The sequence below is a fragment of the Podarcis liolepis genome, assembly GCF_965112155.1.
Source record: "Podarcis liolepis genome assembly, chromosome: 16".
NCBI classification, from domain to species: domain Eukaryota; kingdom Metazoa; phylum Chordata; class Lepidosauria; order Squamata; family Lacertidae; genus Podarcis; species Podarcis liolepis.
The window spans coordinates 11,324,402-11,346,984 of NC_139567.1; the positions used below are offsets into that span (position 1 = coordinate 11,324,402).

General features: G+C 45.0%; 1 protein-coding gene across 7 annotated transcripts in view; it reads right to left on the reverse strand.

Annotated features, from left to right (window-relative positions):
• The window catches only part of PKNOX2 (PBX/knotted 1 homeobox 2), a 416,847-nt gene that overhangs the window by 82,351 nt on the left and 311,913 nt on the right, over positions 1–22,583 (reverse strand). For all 7 annotated transcript variants that reach the window (XM_083480587.1, XM_083480583.1, XM_083480589.1 and 4 more), the window contains one exon: positions 6,072–6,243. In XM_083480587.1, the coding sequence (XP_083336713.1) occupies positions 6,072–6,243 (172 nt within the window). The remainder of the gene's footprint in view (positions 1–6,071; positions 6,244–22,583) is intronic.

Here is a 22,583-nt window from a genome sequence, read left to right on the forward strand (position 1 = left end):
TCCAGGGAGTCTTCTCTTCTCATGAGGTGGCCAAAGTATTGGGGCCTCAGTTTCACGATCTGTCCTTCCAGTGAGCACTCAGGGCTGATTTCCTTCAGCACTCAGGGCTGATTTCCACTACTATAGGAAGCCCTTGACAGCTTGGGACCAGTTTACTTGCAACATGGACTTATCCCATCCCTCATCTCAACTGCTTTGACCTGGCACTGCTTACAGTTGCCACATACGGTAATACTTGTTCCACTGAAATCAATCTTTCAGTGTGGCAGCATCCATACTTTGAAACTCCCTGACTGTTGACAGAAGGCATGTGCCTTCACTGTGCAGTGGTACCTCGGGTTACAGACACTTCAGGTTATAGATGCTTCAGGTTCCAGACTCCGCTAACCCAGAAATAGTACCCCGGGTTAGAACTTTGCTTCAGGATGAGAACAGAAATTGTGCGGCAGCGGCACGGCGGCTCCATTAGCTAAAGTGGTACCTCAGGCTAAGAACAGTTTCAGGTTAAGAACAGACCTCCAGAACGAATTAAGTTCTTAACCTGAGGTACCACTGTACTCTTTTCGGCGCCTGCTGATAACATCTTTGTTTAGGCAAGCCTATCCATAAATGTGGAATGTTGATGTGTATTCTAATCTAGTTCTTAGCTCAACTATTTCTGAATGTTTTAAATAGTTGTTTTTGACTCCTTTTACAGATGATTCCAGAGTTTTCTTCTTGTTGAGCTTGTTGTTGTTTTACAATCAAACGGTATGTAAAATAATAAATAAGAAAACACACCTGCTGCCAACAATGCCCACTTTTAAGCAGCAGGCAAATATGTTCCTGTTCTGCCAGATTTTTGGATATTAATGTGGGATAACCTGTGGCCCCTTCTGGCATTCAGCTTTTACTGGGGTGGAGTAGAATGTTTCCCTTGCCATTGATGTTGGAAGGGCAAATACTTTTAGCTTGTCTGCATTTTACTGTTTTGTCAATTTTATGGCATTTTTGTCTTTCAAATACTTGTGCAAGTCTCCTTGTATTTGTAAGTTGCTTTGAGACTCAGTTGTAAACAGCAAATCGCCACCACCATCACCATCTTCCTAGGAGTATCTGGTTTACCACTGTGAAAAACAAGATGCTTGGCTTGATGGATCTTGATCTGACCCCGTAAGGCTCTTATGTGCTTATTATGTGTCCACTTTCACTGCCATGACACTCTGCTCTGAATGTGGACATGAGCGTGACCAAATATAAGACATCTCTCGGCTCATCCGCACTCACCTTTGCATTTATTGGTACAGGTCTGGGCTTTCCAAGGTCCATGCCTGAGAGCCTTTCTTCCTGCCTTGGTGCTCCCCCTGCAAAAGTCTGTTCTTTAGCACTGAATCAGAGTAAAGAGCTATCCGCAGAAAACCTGTTTGCTCCAACTGCTGTTTGCTCCAGTTCAGCAGCAAAGAGCAGCCTTCCCCTGCCATTCTCGAACATGGACCAGGAAAGCTTGGGCTTGTGCCTAGAATGCACAGGGCAAAAGTTGAGTGCCCTCTAGGTAACGTGAAACCTAACAGAAATTTTGAAGAGAGTCAAGAGAAAAGTTGGGGGGGGATGATAAAGAATTAAGTGCTTGGTCATATTATGCAGGTTAATGCCTTTTCCCCCTTCTTTTTTTTTGCAAACTTCCTTCTTGGTATTTATTACTATTTAAAGTCCACTTAAGATTTCTTTGTGGGGGGTTCTTCTCCTAAAGGTGGCCTAGAAGCTGAGGTGGCAAATGTGCCGTCAGACCCTAAAGAGACAGAAAGGCTGGAAGACAGGATTATACTAGACAGTTAAAGGAATTATCAGCATATTTGCAGCGCGGCTACTGAGCCGTTCACAATGCTATAACTATTCAAAGCTACGTGCTCTATTTGGGTAATAATGGGGCTGGCCAATCACAATGCATGGATTTGCAAAGAGTACCTAAGAGAGATAACTATGCACTAATTATGCAAATCAGGCAGCCATTACCTATGTGCAGGGAACATCATTACTATGCGAAGTATCCCTTTGAATGCCAGTTTCGAGGTGGCAGAGTTTTGCTTCTCCTCAGGTCCTGCTTGCAGGCTTTCCATGAGAGTCTGGCTGGCCACAGTGAGAACAGGAAGCTGGACTAGATGGGCCAATGGCCAGAGTCAGCAGGATCTGCTCATGTTATGCTCTGGGTGGCACTTTTCAAGGTATTTATCACCCATACATTCCCCTTCTTCTGTCAATGAACTCAAAGCAACATGAACAGCATTCCCAGGCAGCCTCCCAACCAGGGACTGACCAGATGCAGACCTACGAAGCTTGAGCAAGATGCCTGCATTAGGTGGGGCTGTATTTTCAAAACCAGATGCCAGAGTCTTGCCCTCGTGGCAATAATCATGCAGAAGAGACACCATTATTTACATTTTTCAGCCATAACATTTTAACTGATATCACGTTATCAACACAATCCGACGTTTACATGGGGATCTGTGTATGCAAAATTATTGTCTGTGTGTCCTTTAAATATTTCTCATATCACACCAACCACATCACCCAAGATATGTAACATTTGCTGTGGAGTGGAGGGACGCTGGGTTTGACCAAGCAGAGCTTGATATTATGAAGCTGTAATATGGAAACTTAAGAAGATGGCCGACAGTTAACGTTAGCTTTGCTAGCCAGGATTTTCTGAAACCGTGAACTATTAGCATGTAAGACAGTGGCTGTAAATACCATTTTGCTGAGGCTAGGTGATTCTTGCCATTAATTATTATTACAACACCTGTAATAAGTACAGGTTCTTGGGAGAAAAGCAATGACAAACCTAGACAGCATCTTAAAAAGCAGAGACATCACCTTGCCAACAAAGGTCTGTATAGTTAAAGCTATGGTTTTCCCAGCAGTGATGTATGGAAGTGAGAGCTGGACCATAAAGAAGGCTATTCGCTGAAGAATTGATGCTTTTGAATTATGGTGTTGGAGGAGACTCTTGAGAGTCCCATGGACTGCAAGAAGAGCAAACCTCTCCATTCTTAAGGAAATCAGCCCTGAGTGCTCACTGGAAGGACAGATCCTGAAGCTGAGGCTCCAATACTTTGGCCACCTCATGAGAAGAGAAGACTCCCTAGAAAAGACCTTGATGTTGGGAAAGACTGAGGGCACAAGGAGAAGGGGATGACAGAGGACGAGATGGTTGGACAGTGTTCTCGAAGCTACCAGCATGAGTCTGACCAAACTGCGGGAGGCAGTGGAAGACAGGAGTGCCTGGCGTGCTCTGGTCCATGGGGTCACGAAGAGTTGGATACGACTAAACAACAACAATAAGTACATATACACACAGCCAGCCATAGACATAGATCTAGGGTATCTGCAACTGGCAAGGGATACCTCCAGGTGGTCAGTATTTTGTGGAAGGGACGGAAGCACATACTGGAACTTTGGGTTTGCACAATTAAAGTGGATTAAATGGCTCTGTCACCCTGGCAACGAAGAACTGGACTTTTTGTGGTTTTGCAAAGTGATGTGTGAGATGCACTGGAGAGTGGGATGCGTGGATGGCTAACAGGAAACCAAATATACACTCTGCAAGCAAATGAAGATGAATGCACACTGCCCCGTAAACAAATCAAAATGGAGGCTCAATAAAGGCTGGAGCTCATCTAACCTCCGCATAAGCTTTGTGCAAGCAAATCAGAATGAACGCTCAATACATAGGTCATGTGGAAGAGTCCATGGTTTCACAATCCCTTTGGGCTGCGAGGCTTCCTTAATGATTCCTTGTAATATAAGGCTATTCTCCAAAGGAACTATTGGTAGAGCTAAATAAATGCCAGAGGCGTTCTCCCTTTAGGCACAGATTGGCTATTTCCTTCTCAAAAATGTCAATTCCCAAGCGTAACTATTCTCCTAACGTAACTGATCCTATCCTCCCAAGAAGGCAGCCCCCATGAATGACTCCTGGTTCTTAGAAGCAGACTCTGTTATGCAAAAACAAGACACATGCACGTTTCCTCAAATGGCCTAACTTATTCCAGCAGCCCAACCTGAGTTTCCTTGGTGTTAGCCAAGCAGCACGGTCAGAGGTTTCTCCTTTTCCAAAATGGATTAGCTCTATTAAATGTACATACTGCCTCAAACAAAACGTCTTCTCCCTAACAGAGAGCACATGTTGCGGTGGGGGCCTACAGGCCACCCCACCGTTGCTGGGCGGATGTTTGGAGAGACCCAGGCAGGGATTGGTTAAATTGGGTCTCTGGGGAGATTTTCTTGTTGCCAATTTGGAGGAGGGGACAGAGATTTTAAATGCTGGATGCCCAGCTCTTGGCTGCTTGGACCGGATCACCCGCCCACCCTCCCTGAATTGGGGGGGGGGCGTTGTTTGCTTGACCTTGCTATGCCTGCCATGGGGTTGTCTGCTTTTGAGGCAGGGGCCTGGTAGGAATTTTGTCCATTTGGCTGATTGGCTGGTGCCATTTGGTTTTTGCCTACTGCATAGCAAATCGTCACAACTTGTAAGGTTGGCGGTTAGGCATTGGTTAAAATTGGTTGGTGGAGGCGTAAGTGCCTACCCCTCCAATGGTGGTGCTGAGAGGGAATTCCGTTAAAGGAATCCAGGGGCTTGCCATCCTTTTCGTCCTAGTCCCTGGCATTGGACTTGGGCAGTGCAAGCCCCCAGGAGCATGCGGGTGAGAAGTGAGGGACTGATGCCCAGCTTCATTTCTCCCCAATATTGTTTCCCTGACTGGCTTCCGCTGGAATCCGGAAGTCAGTTCTGTCCCTGGGGCAAGGACAGATAGTCGTAACCAATGCCTAAGCAACCACTCACATGTGTGTATTTAAATAAAATTGTGGCCAAAATCATACCAAAAACCTTAAACAAAATTGATGTGTGATGTGTGAGTTATTGGGGAGTGGCTTGGGGACCTCGGCGCGCAAAAGGATTCCTAAAGCAATTTAAAGGGACAACGCACAACATTGTATATTGTGTTCAACGTTGTGGGGCCAAAGCTGTGGATCTTCTGCCCAACTAAGTTAGGTGCCCTCCTTGCTGAACTTCAGGATCACGACTAAGGCTTTCTTATTCCAGCAGGCATTTTAATGTAGTGTTCAGGTTTTATGCTCAGTTTTATGATGATTTTTTTATAGTTTTATTCTCTGTGTGGTTTATTTTTATGTACACCACTTAGAAATGCTAATGGTTAATCGCCATATAAATGCCTTAAATAAATAAATGCCTATTAAAATGAAGCAAATGTACTAAAAGTGCTCGTCCACAAAAATCACGCAATGGCATAACTAAAGCAAACTCACCCCACTCCTCTCTTTCTTTTAAACAGTTTCTTCTGCTGCTGCTGCTTTCCCATGGCGGCTGGCAGCCTCCCTCCCTTAGGGACCATCTTGCCCTGCAATGCATCTGAAGGAGGACAGTAGCATCCTTCCTCAGATGAAATGTGGGGTGAGATGACCCGTGACAGAGGACTGCTGCCTCCATGGGAACTGCGGACAAAAACTGGTTAAGGCAGGAATGGCAGAGGAGTAATGTTTAAAAGTAAGTGTCTGCGCTGCTGTCTCTAACTGCTGAAAATTAAAAATAAAAGCTCTCTGCCTCTTATAGCGCCCTCAAAAGTCATCAGAAAAGTCAACCAAAGAAATGGCAGAACCTGCCAGTTTTCTGTTTCTCTTAGTTTCTCATTTGTCCATTCTTAAGTTCTGTTCTCCACATTTTGAAACCAGTTTGCAAATTTCTCGTGAAAATTCACAAGCCTTCCGGTGCAAATTTCTCCTTGCACAAATTTGCTTATATGCAATTTTGCCTAAACTACACATTTTTGCAAAGCAATTTCCCATAATATAATGTGTTTTTCTATGTTATTTTCACCAGTGTATGCACACTTTACTGTAGTGTGCATTTTGAATCAAAAGTCTCCCTCATATCTAGTTTTCCACTACCATTTTCCCTACCCTCTCTTTTTGCCCCACCCCCACTCTACCTACCTACCCATTGATCATCTATCTACCTATCTTCCCTTGAGAATGTTCAACACTCCATGACTAACTGGTCCGGGCAAAACCATTACCAGGTTGTCGAGCTCAGGGTCATCGCTGAAGAATGGTTTGTGCTCTTGTTCTTGCTGGTGTACAAAATTCTCAATGTCGACATCAAAGCTGGCAGAAGTGATGCACTCTGAGCCTTGCGTTGCCTGCTCACATTTCTCAAACAGCAGGGTCAGGAGGGGGAAGAGAGGATGTCTAAAGAGAAAAGGGAAACACAATGTCATTTTCACAGATAAACACAATTCACTTATGCTGTGGATGAGGTCCACCATTTCCTTTATTTCCACTGCCATTGATCATGTAACCAAAACACTGTCACCTGTGCTCAAGTGAGTGGCATTAGCAGTTTTGGAGCAATCCCAAGCTTTGCAGAAGGACAAAATAATAATAATTAGAAGGAACTCCTAAGGGGGAGGGGCCGTCAAAAAACTGACCAATGAGAATTGAACATATTGGCCACACATTATTGACTGACTGTTGAAAACTGGGGTCTGGAGAGGAGAAGGGAAAGGAACATCCTTGAGAAAAGTATCTGGCAGGGGGAGTGTAAAGGCAGATGCTAGCATGGAGAACTACATACAGGGAAACTGTGATGAAGAAGAAGTCCTACTCACACATCTGGGAAATGACACTGGCTCTTTTCATACGTTTGGGGAATGGGTTGTGTGTGTGTGTGTGTGTGTGTGTGTGTGTGTGTGTGTGTGTGGCGCATGGGATTGTGTCCTCAGTCACTGCTCCTGAGCTACACACATCTATCCTCTCCAGTCTCCATGTATACAAGTTTTTTTAAAAAAGAAATTTATTTAAAAATGTTTGCATACTACCCATTCAAAGAGCCCACACAAATTAAAAACAAGCAACTAAATGCAGCCATCCAGAGAGTAATACAAAAGAAGAGAAATTAAAGCCAAACAATGAAAGAACAGCACAAGCTAAGAACAGCAGCAATACAATAGGATGCTGTGCACAAGGCTCTGTACCCTCGTTCAGGAACAATGCAAAAGGCAGTATCTCTTTACAGCTGCCCAGATGCAGAGCTTCATTTGTACTTGCACAGAAAACACAGTGATACCTCAGTTCTCGAATGTCTCCGTTGACAAACGTTTTGGAACCCGAATGCTGAAAAGGTAAAGGTAACGGGACCCCTGACCATTAGGTCCAGTCGTGGCTGACTCTGGGGTTGCGGTGCTCATCTTGCTTTATTGGCCGAGGGAGCCAGCGTACAGCTTCCGGGTCATGTGGCCAGCATGACTAAGCTGCTTCTGGCAAGCCAGAGCAACTCACAATATACATTCTATCCATATTTAACATCCATTTCTAACATATACATCTTTTAGACTTCCCTCAGCCTATCTGGCAATTTTCCATATTATCACAATTACTCACATTTCTTAAATTTATATTGCGCTTTAACAATCTTAATCTTATCATATCTTTTAAGCAACATTTCTACCAATCATTTTCACAGAGCTTCTTGAAAGCCAACAAGCGTTAATTGCTCCTCACATAAATTTTTGATATACTCTGTAAATTTATTCTAGTCCTCGATGAATCTCTGATTGCGTTGGTTCCGAATTTTTCCCGTTAATTCGTCCATTTCTGCATATTCCATCAATTTCATTCTCCATTCTTCCCTCGTCGGCATTTCTTCCTGTTTCCATTTCTGGGCCATCAAAATTGTAGCTGCTGTCACTGCATACCTAAATAACTTCGTATCCTTCTTTTTAATTTCATTCCCTAATATTCCTATCTCCACTAACTTTTTAAAGTCATGAAAGTTTGACTCCTTCCCTACAGATTCCTCCCAGGTATCAATATCAACAGAAGATATCCTTTTGGTAGTTCCACTGATCTCAGATGGTGAGAGACAGCCCAGAAGAGGGAATTATATGTGGCAACCCCTAAGTGGTGGATTTCCTTCCCCATGGATGTGCACCTCACCTAGTTTTCATCGTAAGCTAAAGACACACCTCTTTACCCTGACCTTTGACACATGCATATTTGGGGCTTGTAATCAAAGAGTTGTAGAGTTCGAAGGTACCCCAAGGATCATCTACAATGCTGGAAGCACAGCTAATATCAGTTAATAGATCACAGAATCACAGAGTTGGAAGGGACTATGAGGATCATCTAGTCCATGGGTAGGCAGCCTAAGGCCCCGGGGCTGGATCCGGCCCAATTGCCTTCTAAATCCGACCGACCGACAGTCTGGGAATCAGCGTGTTTTCACATGAGTAGAATGTGTCCTTTTATTTAAAAGGCATCTCTGGGTTATTTGTGGGGCCTGCCTGGTGTTTTTGCATGAGTAGAATGTGTCCTTTTATTTAAAATGCATCTCTGGGTTATTTGTGGGGCATACAAATTTGTTCATCTCCCCTCCCCCCCCCAAAAAATATAGTCCGCCCCCCCACAAGGTCTGAGGGACAGTGGACCAGCCCCCTGCTGAAAAAGTTTGCTGACCCCTGTAGTCTAGTCCAACCGTCTGCAATGCAGGAATATTTTAACTGTTTTAAATACAGCCATACCTCGGGTTAAATATGCTTCAGGTTGAGTGTTTTCAGGTTACGCTCCGCAGTGACCCGGAAGTAACGGAACACGTTACTTCCAGGTTTTGCCGCTTGCACATGCGCATGCGCTCAAAATGACATCATGCGCATGTGCGGGAGTGGTGAATCGTGATCCGTGCACGCACAGACGTGGGTCGTTCACATCCAAAGGTACCACTGTATTGCATTTTTAGATTGCAGTGACCCCCTCTGGGACCTTGTAGTGAACAGCAGGTAAGGAATCTTAAATAATAATATTAAGAGTAAGAGCGCCCCCTCAGCAAGCATATTCTTTCCATGATGAGTGAACAATATTGGTCAGTATTGCTGTGAATGTACAGTATATTTTTTAAAAAAAATCAACTTTAAGGACCCTAGGCTGAGTAAAATGAGCCCTGATATTGAGCAGAACGCACTGGCGAATCCCCCCCCCATCTCCCTCCCTCCCTCCCTCTCTCTCGAGCCATTCAGAATTTGGAGGAAATAAATCTCTCTACACTAATTCAGGGAAAGTTTGATCCTCGTCAGCGCAGAACAAATAAAAGGGCTGAACTGGCCTGACATTTTACTGCAGAAGAGAGGTCGTTTTCAGCCACTAATAAAAAGGATTTGACACACGCTAATAAAGAGAAATGAATTCCTCTAATGGCCTAATTTAGCACATTCAGCACTGTTCTGCCTGCAAGTGAGCCAGGAGGGGAACTGCCAGGAGAGAATGCGGACAGGGGAGGGAAGGCTGGGGAGCGGGGGGGGGGGGATCAGGATTTTAGAATACCAGTATGTGGCTCTTGCTGCCCAGTTTCCCGTAAGGAGCAACAGATAGGGATATAATGTATGCCACTCTAAATTACAGAATTAAAATACAGCAAAAAAACACACATTAAAACTGTGATGTTGTGAAAGGTAAATAAAACCACCACCCTCTTTATTTATTAACAGGGTTCTCATTTCATACGGAAAGGGGGAAAGGATGCTCTTTGAGGATTATTAGCCCAGGGGCTGTTATCCTGGCATAAAATCCCATCTATACCACAAACAAGGATGTTGAGCATGCTTGCTGATTTATTTTCTGTCATTTGCAGGTCACCATGTCATTTTATGGAATCTGAATCCCATCCCCAAGAATTATCAGGCCTCTCTGTGTTCCCATATAATTAGGGCCTGAGAAAATTGCTTTGCAGGCCAGATTTGGCTCATGGGCCACCAGTCGGCCATCACTATTTTGAATAATTTCTTATCCCAGGAAAAAAAAAACCACCACAAGAGTCGAGTCAAGAGCATTTGGCAGGGGTTGTTGACTCACCAATCACCTCTCATATACCCCTTGAACATTGCAGCAAGCCAGAGGTTTTAAATGAGGTTCAGGGACTGTTACCTCGGGATAAATGACTGTGAAACGAGGTCTGGGAATTTGTAGGCCAAATAATGAATAAACTGCGGCCGTATTGCAGCTCAGTGTCCAAGCTGAACGATGGGGGTGGAAACGCTCCTTCAGGTATACTGGGCCGTGGCCATTTAGGGCTTTAAAGGTCACCACCAACACTTTGAATGGTGCTCAGAAACGTACTGGGAACCAGTGTAGATCCTTGAGGACTGGTGTTATAAGGTAGACTCTGCACATAACATACCCTCCAACACGTCGAGGCAAAAAAAGGGATGCTCTCCCAGAAGTCAAATGGCCTGCGTAAGATCATGGCCCACAAAGACCCACATTTTGGGGGGCCAGGCTCTCACATGAGAGCACAGCACCCAAAAGCATGTGTTCTAGGGCACCATGTGAGGTCGCAGCCCTGAAAAAGTGCTTTCTGGGGTCAAGATCTGAGTGCAAAGACTGCAGCGCCCAAAATGGCTGCTGTGCTCTTGCGCAAAAAAAGGGATGTCCCCGTTTACCCAGACAGTCGAATGGTATGCGCACATGCATTCTGATGTGAACGGTCCCTCTGTTTCAATATATATGATGAGCTTTCGTGAGCTGACCTTCTCCCTCCATAGCGAAGTAATGCTAAGTGACTTGCTTTTGCCAGGGCTGTTGGGACATATTTAACATCACGTATAACGCAAATAGGGTGACCATTTACATAGAGTCCCCAAAGAGGAAATACATCATCTAAAAAAAGGACAGCCATTTGCATAAGATTTGTGTACACTAATTTGTATGTATAGGTCAGCAAACTTTTTCAGCAGGGGGCCGGTCCACTGTCCCTCAGACCTTGTGGGGGGGCGGACTATATTTTTTTTTTGGGGGGGGGGGAAATGAATGAATTATTATGCCCCACAAATAACCCAGAGGTGCATTTTAAATAAAAGGACACATTCTACTCATGTAAAAACACGCTGATTCCTGGACTGTCTGTCGGCTGGATTTAGAAGGCGATTGGGCCAGATCCGGCCCCCGGGCCTTAGTTTGTCTGCCCATGGTATAGATGCATACTTCAGAACTAGTCACTATAATTTAAATAGGAACTATGGTACATCTCCACATGCTGTATAAAACTCCTCAGCCTTGTGTCTCGGTGCTCACTGTGGATGGACAAATTCTAGATGCCTCCTGCTCTCTCTTCTTAAGGATCTTTAATTTTAAACCAGAACTGGACAGGGCAGCCCTTCGAACAGAGAACTCTTTGAGAGATCTGTCCTATGTCAAGAAAGAGACAGAGCCCTCTTACTCATGAATGTCCATGACACAACTTAAGTTCAGCACCTTTTTCTAATCCTTCCACGTAGGAGAAAGAAATGTAGATTCGGGCTTTTATTTAGTTTTTGTTTTACATGGCAGGGGAGAAACCATTTTTATGTACATTTTCTGAAGGGAAAGGGACTCAAGTCTGCTTTGCAGAGGCTAAGAAAATAATAATAATAATACTAATACTACTACTACTACTACTAATAATAATCTTCACAGCATTTCTGTTCCTGCTTTGCCCAAACCGGCAAGGAAACCTCAGCTTCTAGAATATGAAAAGGTTGCGAAGAAGAAACCGTCACGCATGACGAAACTGAAAGACATCTTGCTGAATAGCGGGGCTCTGGAAACATGTTTTGTGGAGGCAGAGCAAGGGGGAAGAAATAATTTTGCAAAGTTCTTTTTATGGGTGATAAAACTCCCGACACACTATAAACCCGAGCAGTAACTTCATAGCCACTCAACCATTTTCTTCTGAGTGACCTTGGCCGGGAAAGCCGACCTCAATTAGAGAGCCAACCAACTGTACCGTGGTCTGACTGCCGGGCAGTTCTTGCCTTCCCCCATGAGCGACCTTGGAAGCCTCTGCCGCGTGCAAGGGACTCGGCGTTTCGGCTTTTACAGCCAACGCTAACAGACAGAAAAAATAATTTAGCAGGGCATTAACTCTGATATTTAGTTCGGGAGCCGAAGTTGTCTTTCACCTACCAGTTGCTTACTTGCCCCCCTCTCTTGCAGATCCACAGGACAGCTGGATCCGCACTGCTCATTTATCACAGATTGGCACAGAGGGATCCGAGCTGCTCCTTCTTCCACTATAAAGTGTGTGTGATTTGCATGACTACCACTGATAACTGTTTACAGGCACTGCGCCGTGTGGCAAAACCAAATGAGGTTAGCAACACAGACTGAAACCTGTGTCTCAGGCCTTTTCCATACCTGGATTACTCAAAGCTTGTAGCTGCAGATACGAGGGATTACACCTGGGATGTGAAGTCTACGCTCAGCCACTGAGCTATGGTCCCTTTTATTAAAGAGCAAAATTCATCTCCCCCCCCCCCCGCCCAGTGCTTGATCCTACCTGCAAGAAGGTATTATTTATTAAACTATTTATATTCTGCTGTTTTGGGCTTCCAGTTCAACACTCATAGCAATAGTCCTGGATCCAACTTGATGAAGAACTGGTTTCTACCAAAATATTCACCGCTCAGGTTGGTGCAAAATGCAGTTCAAAGGCACAGCAGGTGCTACATATGCCTATACAGTGGTACCTCTGGTTGCGAACGGGATCCGTTCCAGACACCCATTTTCAACATGAAAAGAGTGCAAACTGAAGCGCCGTATCTGCGCAGGTGCGCAGCGCGATTTGGCGCTTGTGCCCATGTGCGAGCGGCGAAACCTGGAAGTATCCCTTTCCGGTACTTCCGGGTCGCTGCAGGAAGCAACCTGAAAAAACGTATCATGAAGCAAACGTAACGTGAGGTGTGACTGCACAAGCCAAGACCCTGGTCCAACAACAACAACATGCCCCCTGCAAACACGACTTAGCGTGGCAAATGGTTCTCTTCTGGAGACTGGTCAAGCAACCGGGCATTTCTCCAAGAAGGCTGAACTGAAGGCATGCCTGTTGACATCTGTGTGAGGTGGTGATGGAGGATGTTGGCATCTCTGTGAGCTGGGTGAGGGAGGAGGTGTTACTGCCTCATCAGAAGTGGATGGGACAGGTGAGGTAAGGTAATGACTACCTCTGAAGAGGTGGGACTGGACAGGATTTCTGACAACTCTGGAGGCAGAGTTGGTGGCCAGACAGGCAAAATGGACAAGCCAGAGCTGGCCTCTCGGAAAGCCCCAGAGGTGGAGCCCATGCCTTGCACTGCAGGGACTGATGAAGGGATGGGACAAGACAAGGAAGATCCATCCACCCCCCCCCCCCATGGGAACTTCCCCATTATCCTTTCCCTTACATTCTCCCAACCCAGGTAGAGGCCTTCCCAGCCCACTAGATGCCTCCGCAGGGTCACCTGTCAGCCCCATTCTCCCTCTCTGTCCTGGCCCAGGCAGCCCCATTCTCCTTCTCAGGGTCTACAACAGTGACAACAACAGCAACAATGGCAAACAGCTAAAGGAACAACCTTAGCTCTTATTTGGGGAGCAGTGGGGCTGAATGGTGTGCCACTATATCCAAAGCTCTGCCACTAGCACCAGTCATGGCAGAAAGCTGGTGGTGCTTTATAGAAATTTAATAAGCCTAATCTTATGCTGGCTACTGCCAGTGGAAACACCAATGTCAGTAGCCTGTCAACAGCTCATGATGCCATGTGGAGGAAAATCTTCACTGCATCCTAACAGAGCCTCTGAGTGTCCCTATTTTTCAGGGCCATCCCTGATTTAGAGAAGCCGCCCAGGTTTCTGATTTGATCCTGATTTGACTCACCATGAATGGCTCCCTTGTCCTCTTATAATGGCAATGGCACCCACCTGAGAGGTGCTAGAACTGAGTGCCGGTTAGTTCTGGCTGGAAAAAAAAAACCCTGGGTTTTTCTAAGGTGGTAGTGAGGAGGAACTAAGAGCCTTGGAAGAGTCTTGGAGGGACTTTCAGAGCCTGGGTGCCACTACTGAAAAAGTCCTGTCCTGTGTATGTGCTGCAAAGGATGAAGTAACTTGGAACAGAACATTCCCAGAGGCAGAGGTGCCAAGTTGCCCTCAGCATTGAGGGAGGCACAGCATGTGTGTGTGACATCACACGTGTTGAGTGTGTGTGACATCATGTGTGTTGAACGTGTGTGATGTCACTCATGTGCCGTCACACCGTCTGGAGGAGACCGAGCCCTCTGGAGGAGCCAGTCACTGAAGCTGCGCCATGCTCAGCTCCACACTTGGCCTCCTCCTAGCACTATCCAGTCATTGCTCTTCTGCTGTAAGCTACAAACGGAATTGCAGCTGAATTTCCGGTTATTTTGGTGTGTCCACCCTGTTATGTTCTGTCTGCTGCTATGGGTATGGCACAGCTGTGAGGATGGGGAAGTCACAGTTCGCCTCAGCAGCCATTTTAAGGCTGATTTTTACAAAGCACTTTTTAAAAAATCAATAAATTAAAGCTCTGTTGAATTTTTTAATTAAAAAAAATTGTTTTTCAGTGTTACAAACTTTTCACGCAAATCCAAAGCTCAGAAATGATTGTGACCTAGAAGCAGTGGGGGTTTTTATAGATAAAAAAGACAAAATAATATATTTTTTAATTAGCACCATGACACTTTTTCATTTAAGCACTATTGTGTGATTCTTTTTTTAATGTAACCGAAAGAAACATATTAACTCTACTCTAAAAGATGGATTACACACACAGAGATATGTATAAAATGGCGCTTACTGGAACAGGAATAGTGAAGATGTTCCAGAGGTTACAGTTCACACCTCTTGAAAACTACGGCAGAGTAGCACTAATGTGATCTATCCTTGCGGTGATTATTCCATTCTGTCTAAAAAAGAAAATGTAAGTCTTTCTGCAGGCAAGGTGGGCAGGGGAAGATGCAAGTCCCACAGGGGGCAAGCAATGGCACAACAATTTGATGCCAACTTCATGCAGATGCCCCACAGAGTGAACAAAGCATGGCAATTTCATGCTAACCTCCTAGTGCAGAACCACCTTTAGTTAATTCATCACCATCACTGTTGTTGTTTAGTTGTTTAGTCGTGTCCGACTCTTCGTGACCCCCTGGACCAGAGCACGCCAGGCACTCCTGTCTTCCACTGCCTCCCGCAGTTTGGTCAAACTCAAGCTGGTAGCTTCGAGAACACTGTCCAACCATCTCATCCTCTGTCTTCCCCTTCCCCTTGTGCCCTCCATCTTTCCCAACATCAGGGTCTTTTCCAGGGAGTCTTCTCATGAGGTGGCCAAAGTATTGGAGCCTCAGCTTCAGGATCTGTCCTTCCAGTGAGCACTCAGGCTGATTTCCTTCAGAATGGATAGGTTTGATCTTCTTGCAGTCCATGGGACTCTCAAGAGTCTCCTCCAGCACCATAATTCAAAAGCATCAATTCTTCGGCGATCAGCCTTCTTTATGGTCCAGCTCTCACTTCCATACATCACTGCTGGGAAAACCATAGCTTTTACTATACGGGCCTTTGTTGGCAAGGTGATGCTGTCTAGGTTTGTCATTGCTTTTCTCCCAAGAAGCAGGTGTCTTTTAATTTTGTGGCTGCTGTCACCATCTGCAGTGATCATGGAGCCCAAGAAAGTAAAATCTCTCACTGCCTCCATTTCTTCCCCTTCTATTTGCCAGGAGGTGATGGGACCAGTGGCCATGATCTTCGTTTTTTTGATGTTGAGCTTCAGACCATATTTTGCGCTCTCCTCTTTCACCCTCATTAAAAGGTTCTTTAATTCCTCCTCACTTTCTGCCATCAAAGTTGTGTCATCTGCAATCAGTACTAATTTCCCTAGATTCCCACTTTTCTCACATGGACACATTGTTGTTTACCTGTATTCTCCAGCTTATTTATCCGTTTGCAATTCAAATGGATATTTCTAACCTAATCTGATTTTAATAAATTTTATAGTTCTTACTTAGGGGTGGGGAGTCCTGTTTGGATGTTCCAGGAATTCATTGCTTTTGGGCTGTCGAATGATGTCTGGACACTTAAGTATGCAAAACAGCATGGGTAGCATTAAGCATGTGAAGTCCTGCGGCCTTGATTTGATCCGCCCCACCTACATAGGGCAGAATTTCCCCTCCAGCTCTCGATTTGATGGCTTTTTGTTTAGTCCAGGTAATTATCCCAGCAGTAACATTTTTCATGGCCTTTTTAATCTGCCTCACTTGTCTTCCCCCCTCCAATAGTTAGAGACCATAATACCAAAAATCTGTCATCAAGCGTGATCAAGAATTCCCAGAGTTAGCACATATAAGTGCATTTACATTACATTAAAAGTCTCTTAGATGCTCAGTGACTCATTGTTTATAAGGCCAGCAGGGACATATACAACAATTTACTCCAATCTGTTGCACACACACAAGAGTGCACACACATTTATTGGATTCAGGCCAATTTAGTTGCAATCAGATTCTACTGAAATTGATAGAATTTGGGGGTTAGAGATCTCTCAAGAAATCAAGCAGGAGTGTTTGAGAAGTTCAATACCTCCTTCAATGTCTGCAAGAACTGGGGTGAGAGTCCAGTGGCGTAGCGTGGGTTGTCAGCACCCGGGGCAAGGCAAGTAATTTGCGCCCCCTCTGCCCTAGGGGCAGAGAGCTGCGAGCGCGAGCGCCCCCCCCAGATGTTGCGCCCGGTGCAGCCGGCCCCCCTGCACCCCCACGCTACGCCACTGTGAAAGTCACAGCCCACCTGAGTTTTCTAATTTCCTCCTCCCTCCCAATACATTTTCCTTTGGTCCTGTTTCTTTTTAGATATTTTGAGCGATCTGTAAGCCCCTCGAAGCCTTTTTATTTTATTTTATGGCTGAAGAGCAGGAGAAAAATTCTTTAAATAAATATGTAAGGTGCAAATTCAAAAATAATTACTCTAATGTAGAAAGAAATACATCCCTTCACCCACTTTTATTTCTCTATTTAAGTATGATATATGTAACTAATGATAAAAATAATGGGCATTGAATAAAAAAAAAATTGAATTGTTACTGGTACAAACTATTACTTGCCTGTGTGTCCACCAGCCTAAATAACATCAGATGTTATTGTACATCATAATGCAATGGCAATAAGTCTGCCATTCCTTCTCTTTCATAACTTGGTCTACAAGTTAAAAATGATATTATTTTGTAAGCCGATGAAAATGAATTTTTATTTTTTAAATCTTTTTTTTAAAAAAAATAAATGTATAAAAAACAAATTTAAAAAGAAAGAAAGAAATCCAATGCATTTCACCACAGAGGGCAAGACTGCACTGTACAACTGAAGCACTATCATGCCATTTTAAACAATCATAGCTTCCCACCAAAAAATCCTGGAGGCTGTAGTTTGTTAAGGCTCTTGAGAGATGCTAGGAGACACCTCTTCCCCTTTCAAAGCTACAATTGCCTGTGCGGTTCAGCAATCAAATCCCCTCTTCCATAAGGGAACTGGGGGCCTATTTACTCTCAGCAGCCTTAACAAACTACACTGCCATGATTCTTCAGGGGAACCCATGGCTGTTTGAAGTGGTGCGATACTGCTTTAAATGTTTAGTGCAGTGGCTCAAGAATGGAAGCAAGAAGAATTACCGATGAAAGAAGAATGAAGGGTGAAGTTGATGGACTACGCAGAATTAGATAAATTAACAGGAAGGATTCGTAACCTGCGGGATCAGAGATTCTTAGAAGACTGGTGTAAATATATGAATTATTTGAAAAGTAATTGTGATGAACAGATTACGCTAGTAGGATTGCAAGAAGTTTTGTAAAGTGGATTATTTGAAATATTTCAAGAAAGACTATGAAGAGAATTATTAGTTAAGGATAATTATATGTAATACAGAAAGTAAGAAATGCAGAATAAGGGATAAAAACGGAAAATCATCAGAGGTGTTGACGGAAGTCCAAAATACTGTATAAGATGAGAAGTTATGTTGTATGACTGTTGGAACTGATATGTTAAAAAAATCAATAAAAATGTATATATATAAAAATAAAAATAAATATTTAGTGCGGATGGGGTCTGCGACTGAGCCGTGTAACTGTTGTTTGCTGTCCAGGTGTTGTTGTTTTTTTACAGGTGGGCAACCTCTGGTCAGGGGCAGAGGAAGGGGGTGCGGTGGGGGCGGGTCACCCTGGGTGTGACCCCTGAGGGGGGTGACAAAATGCCAGGCGGCACTCACTGCGGGGCCTGCAGCTCACCAGAGCCACGCGTCCCAGTGGCTTGGGCGCGTGCAGGCTCTGCACTGCCTAAATGGTCCACCCGCTGCCTCCCTCCCCCCCAGCTGTAGGGCGACTGAGTGGGAGGAGGCAGGCAGATTCCAGAGGCCCCACGGTGCACCCCGCCCTCGCCCTGCCCCAAGGGCAGCTCACCCTGCCCCTGGGCACACCACCCCAGGCGCCCGAGTGGCTTCCTCCGCCGCTGCTTCTAGACCCCTCCTGCTCTCATGTCTAATGGTTGTTCATATTTAAACCAGGCTTTTTCAGACAACTGTCCTGTGACAGCCCTTCAAAGGCAGGGCTGTGCTCTGAAAAGTTCACCACGTGGCCATCCGAGTGCATGGGCTACAGACCCCATAGCACCACTGCTTCCTTATAAATATAAATATGTCGCATAAATATGTCTAGAAATAAAATTATTGATTATTGCCAACAGTGTGACGCGGCAGTTAAAAAAGCCAATGCAATAGGAGTATAGCATCTAGATCAAGGGAAGTAATAGTGCCACTGTATTCTGCTCTGGTCAGACCTCACCTGGAGTACTGTGTCCAGTTCTGGGCACCACAATTCAAGAAGGACACTGACAAACTGGAACGTGTCCAGAGGAGGGCAACCAAAATGGTCAAAGGCCTGGAAACGATGCCTTATGAGGAATGGCTAAGGGAGCTGGGCATGTTTAGCCTGGAGAAGAGGAGGTTAAGGGGTGATATGATAGCCATTTTCAAATACTGTATATAAAAGGATGTCACATAGAGGAGGGAGAAAGGTTGTTTTCTGCTGCTCCAGAGAAGCGGACACGGAGCAATGGATCCAAACTACAAGAAAGAAGATTCCACCTAAACATTAGGAAGAACTTCCTGACAGTAAGAGCTGTTCGACAGTGGAATTTGCTGCCAAGGAGTGTGGTGGAGTCTCCTTCTTTGGAGGTCTTGAAGCAGAGGCTTGACAACCATATGTCAGGAGTGCTCTGATGGTGTTTCCTGCTTGGCAGGGGGTTGGACTCGATGGCCCTTGTGGTCTCTTCCAACTCTAGGATTCTATGATTATTGCCTCATAAGTATAGGAGAGGCAGAAAGAAGAGCTAATTTGTCCATGGCTAGGGGGCGCAATCTGGATGGTTCTGCCAGGGGTGCAAGATCACCTAGCTACGGCTCTGATAAGGGGTAATCAGAAGGAACCATGGAAGGGAAGTCGATGTTTAATATACTGCTTTGTTTATGTGATTACAAAAATTATAAATAAAATTTATAATAAACTTTTTTAAAAAAAATTAAAAGGAATATCCTCAATTGGAAACTTTGGAGAGCTGCTGCCAGTCAGTGTATACAATATTGAGCCAGATGGACTGGTGGTTTGATCTGGCATAAGGCCTATGTGCCTAACAGTAGTTAATCCCCATAACTCAAGGCAGAATGAGGCATCAGTATGCTGGCTGTGTCTCCATTTGCTTTTTAAACAGTCTTGCAAATATGTCCACAAAAGTTACTAGCATGAGGGATTTTCTTTTCTTTCTTTTTTAGTGGTCTACCAAGAGATCACTAACGTGTGCTGCCTCGTTCGTGGCAAGATCATCCCTCCCATCATCCCTAGCTAGCAGGACCAGTGGTCAGGGATGATGGGAATTGTAGTCCCAAAACCTCTGGAGGACCCAAGTATGCTGGTAGGGTGAGGGGGGCTGGGTTGCGGGATGAGTTTACCTTTCTGTACAGTCAGCATGGAAACCAGGCAGACGGATGGGAAAAGAATGGAGAGATCAATGCCAGCAGCCCTCTATTGTCTGCACAGAATTCACGGTTGCCAGTGCCTACTAGGAAAATGGTTAAGTCTAAGGCTGTTTAAAAATCAAGTAAAAGAGAAGTGCAGAGGACAAAGTCAGGTGGACTTTATTTGTTCAGGGACTTGTTGCCTCTGATGTCTACCCAATAATGAAAGATTTAGCATTGCGGGGTACCATATTTTCCCGTGTATAAGACAATATAATTTTCTTAGAAGCTCAATAACTCTAGGCAATCTCCCCCCAAGAAAAGCTCAACAACTTTGGGCAATTCCACCCCCCCCATTTTTTCTTGCGGTCTAGAAAAATTAGGGGCTGTCTTAACACGGAAAAATACAGTATGTTGGTTGAGGAACTGGCCTGATTAAACACTGAAGCCCCCAGTCCTAGGGATTTTGTTGACCAAGGAGCTGCTTGACAGGCCCCAATTCATTTTCAGTTATTTTGTCCCACATTTTCTGTGCAAAATGTTAGTGCAAGCTTTAAAATAATGGGACAGTTATTCCATAAAACTTTGTGCAGGTTTCGGAATAAAGGAAGGCGGCGCTTGGACCCCTCCTGTATCTTCGAAGCATCAACAAAGAACTTGTAAGCAAGGTTTTGAGGTTTGTTGCAACCTGCACGAAGAGTTTTCCGCAGAATCTTTTTCAGCGGCGAGCAACCTCAAAGCCAAAGGCTCCCAACTGAAACATTTTATTCTATTGTCTCCAAGAAAAAAAGCTGCTTTTACTAGATATTAAAGGAAAATAAAATAGAAAATGATCCCCACGCAACTGAGTGAGTTATAAATTTCAGCACTAACCATAAATCTATCAGAAAGTGCATTTCTCTGGATGTCTACGGAAAGCGTAGAGTGCACTCTGGCAGAAGAAAGCTTCCGGATATAAATGGGGGTTCCGCTAAATGTTGCAATGACTGCACATGAGTTATGACTTTCAGGCAGCATCACTTCCACAACAGCCAAAAAACAAACAAGCAGAACACTTCTGTCCATTACGGTGAAATAGATTAAACCACTGTAGACAAAAAATGTGTTATCCTCAAGCAGCTCTTTAGAGTCCAAGCTGACTCACATCACCACTAAGCACATAATAGGTGCAAACCACTTAAGAACCATCTCCCTCTCCTGTGACATAGTGGTTGCCCCACAAAGGATTTTTTGTGGGCTGCCATATATGCTCAAGCCACAATGCCGAATGCACTCTTCCCATCATCACAGCTAGGACCGCTGGTACCACAAATATGGCCAGTGAAATAGAAAGGGCCTCATTAAAAGATGCAATAGCCCCAACTGGTACGTGAACAGGGATACAGGGTAGAGCAGGCATAGGAAAACTCGGCCCTCCAGATGTTTTGGGACTACAATTCCCATCATCCCTGACCACTGGTCCTGTTAGCTAGGGATCATGGGAGTTGTAGTCCCAAAACATCTAGAGGACAAAGTTTGCCTGTGCCTGAGGTAGAGCATCTGTCTACGCCAGGAATTGGGAATCTATTCACACCCCCCCCCCACGATATTGTTGCAGTCTAACTCCTGTTAGCACCAACCAGCAAGGACAATGTTCAGGGATAGTGAGAGATATGGTTCAGGGCTGTAGGTTCCTAGTGGATTACACCCATTGGCTTTCTTTGAGAGAATAGAGCAGGCATAGGCAAACCTGGCCCTCCAGATGTTTTGGGACTACAATTCCCATCATCCCTGACCACTGGTCCTGTTAGCTAGGGATCATGGGAGTTGTAGGCCAAAAACATCTGAAGGGCCGAGTTTGCCTATGCCTGGAATAGAGCCACTAAAGCAGTGTTTCTCAACCTTGGGTCCTCAGATGTTGTTGGACTACAACTCCCATCATCCCTGAGCTCTGGCCTTGAAGCTAGGGGTGATGGGAGTTGTAGTTCAACAATATCTGGGGACCCACAGGCCAAGAAAGGCTGCACTAAAGGCTTTCTGTTCAGGCGTCGGGTTTTGGGGAATCCAATCCCTCCCAGGGTGGCAGCCAAGAATCAGATAAACAATAAAAGTTCTTACCAAGTAATTTTATTCAGTATTCACAGAGAGAGAGACGAAGGAAAGCAGTCTTCCCTAGATAATGGCGTTGATCCAAGTAAAGTCCCACCCCCTACGTCTCTCCTAGTCTACATCAGTCCTGCGTCGGCTAATCTGAGCTTTCTGTCTCTGAGCTTTCTGTTCTACTACTCTCAACTCTCACCTGGTCCTGGGAGAGGAGAGGTCAGGAATGCTTTCCAAGGACACTGAGTCTGTCAGCTGTCTCTCCCCTGGTGCTTCTTCTTCTTCTTCCTGCTGTTCCTCTCCCAGTACTTCCCAGCTTCTCTCCTCTGCAGCCTCTGAACTATGCCCTTCTGCAAACCACTGTTCTGAATCTATACTGTCCTCCTGTTTTTGGGAAGGTTCAGGAGAAGGGGTGACGGCCCCCACCATTCCTCCTCAGTCCAGCCCCTGACATCAGGTTGAAACTTTGCTTGGCTCATGATAGCCTTTCCTGGATCTCAGCTTATTCTTGCTGCTCCTGGATCCTACTGTGGTGACTTCCTTGCTCAGCTCCGACCAGCGCACTGTTGCTGCTATGAGGTATGCCAGCTCAACGAAGGAGCTCAGCTAAATGAGAACCAGGAAGTAAGAAATGAGAATTTGGCTGTCGGAATTTAAGTTTCTCTGAAGCTGCA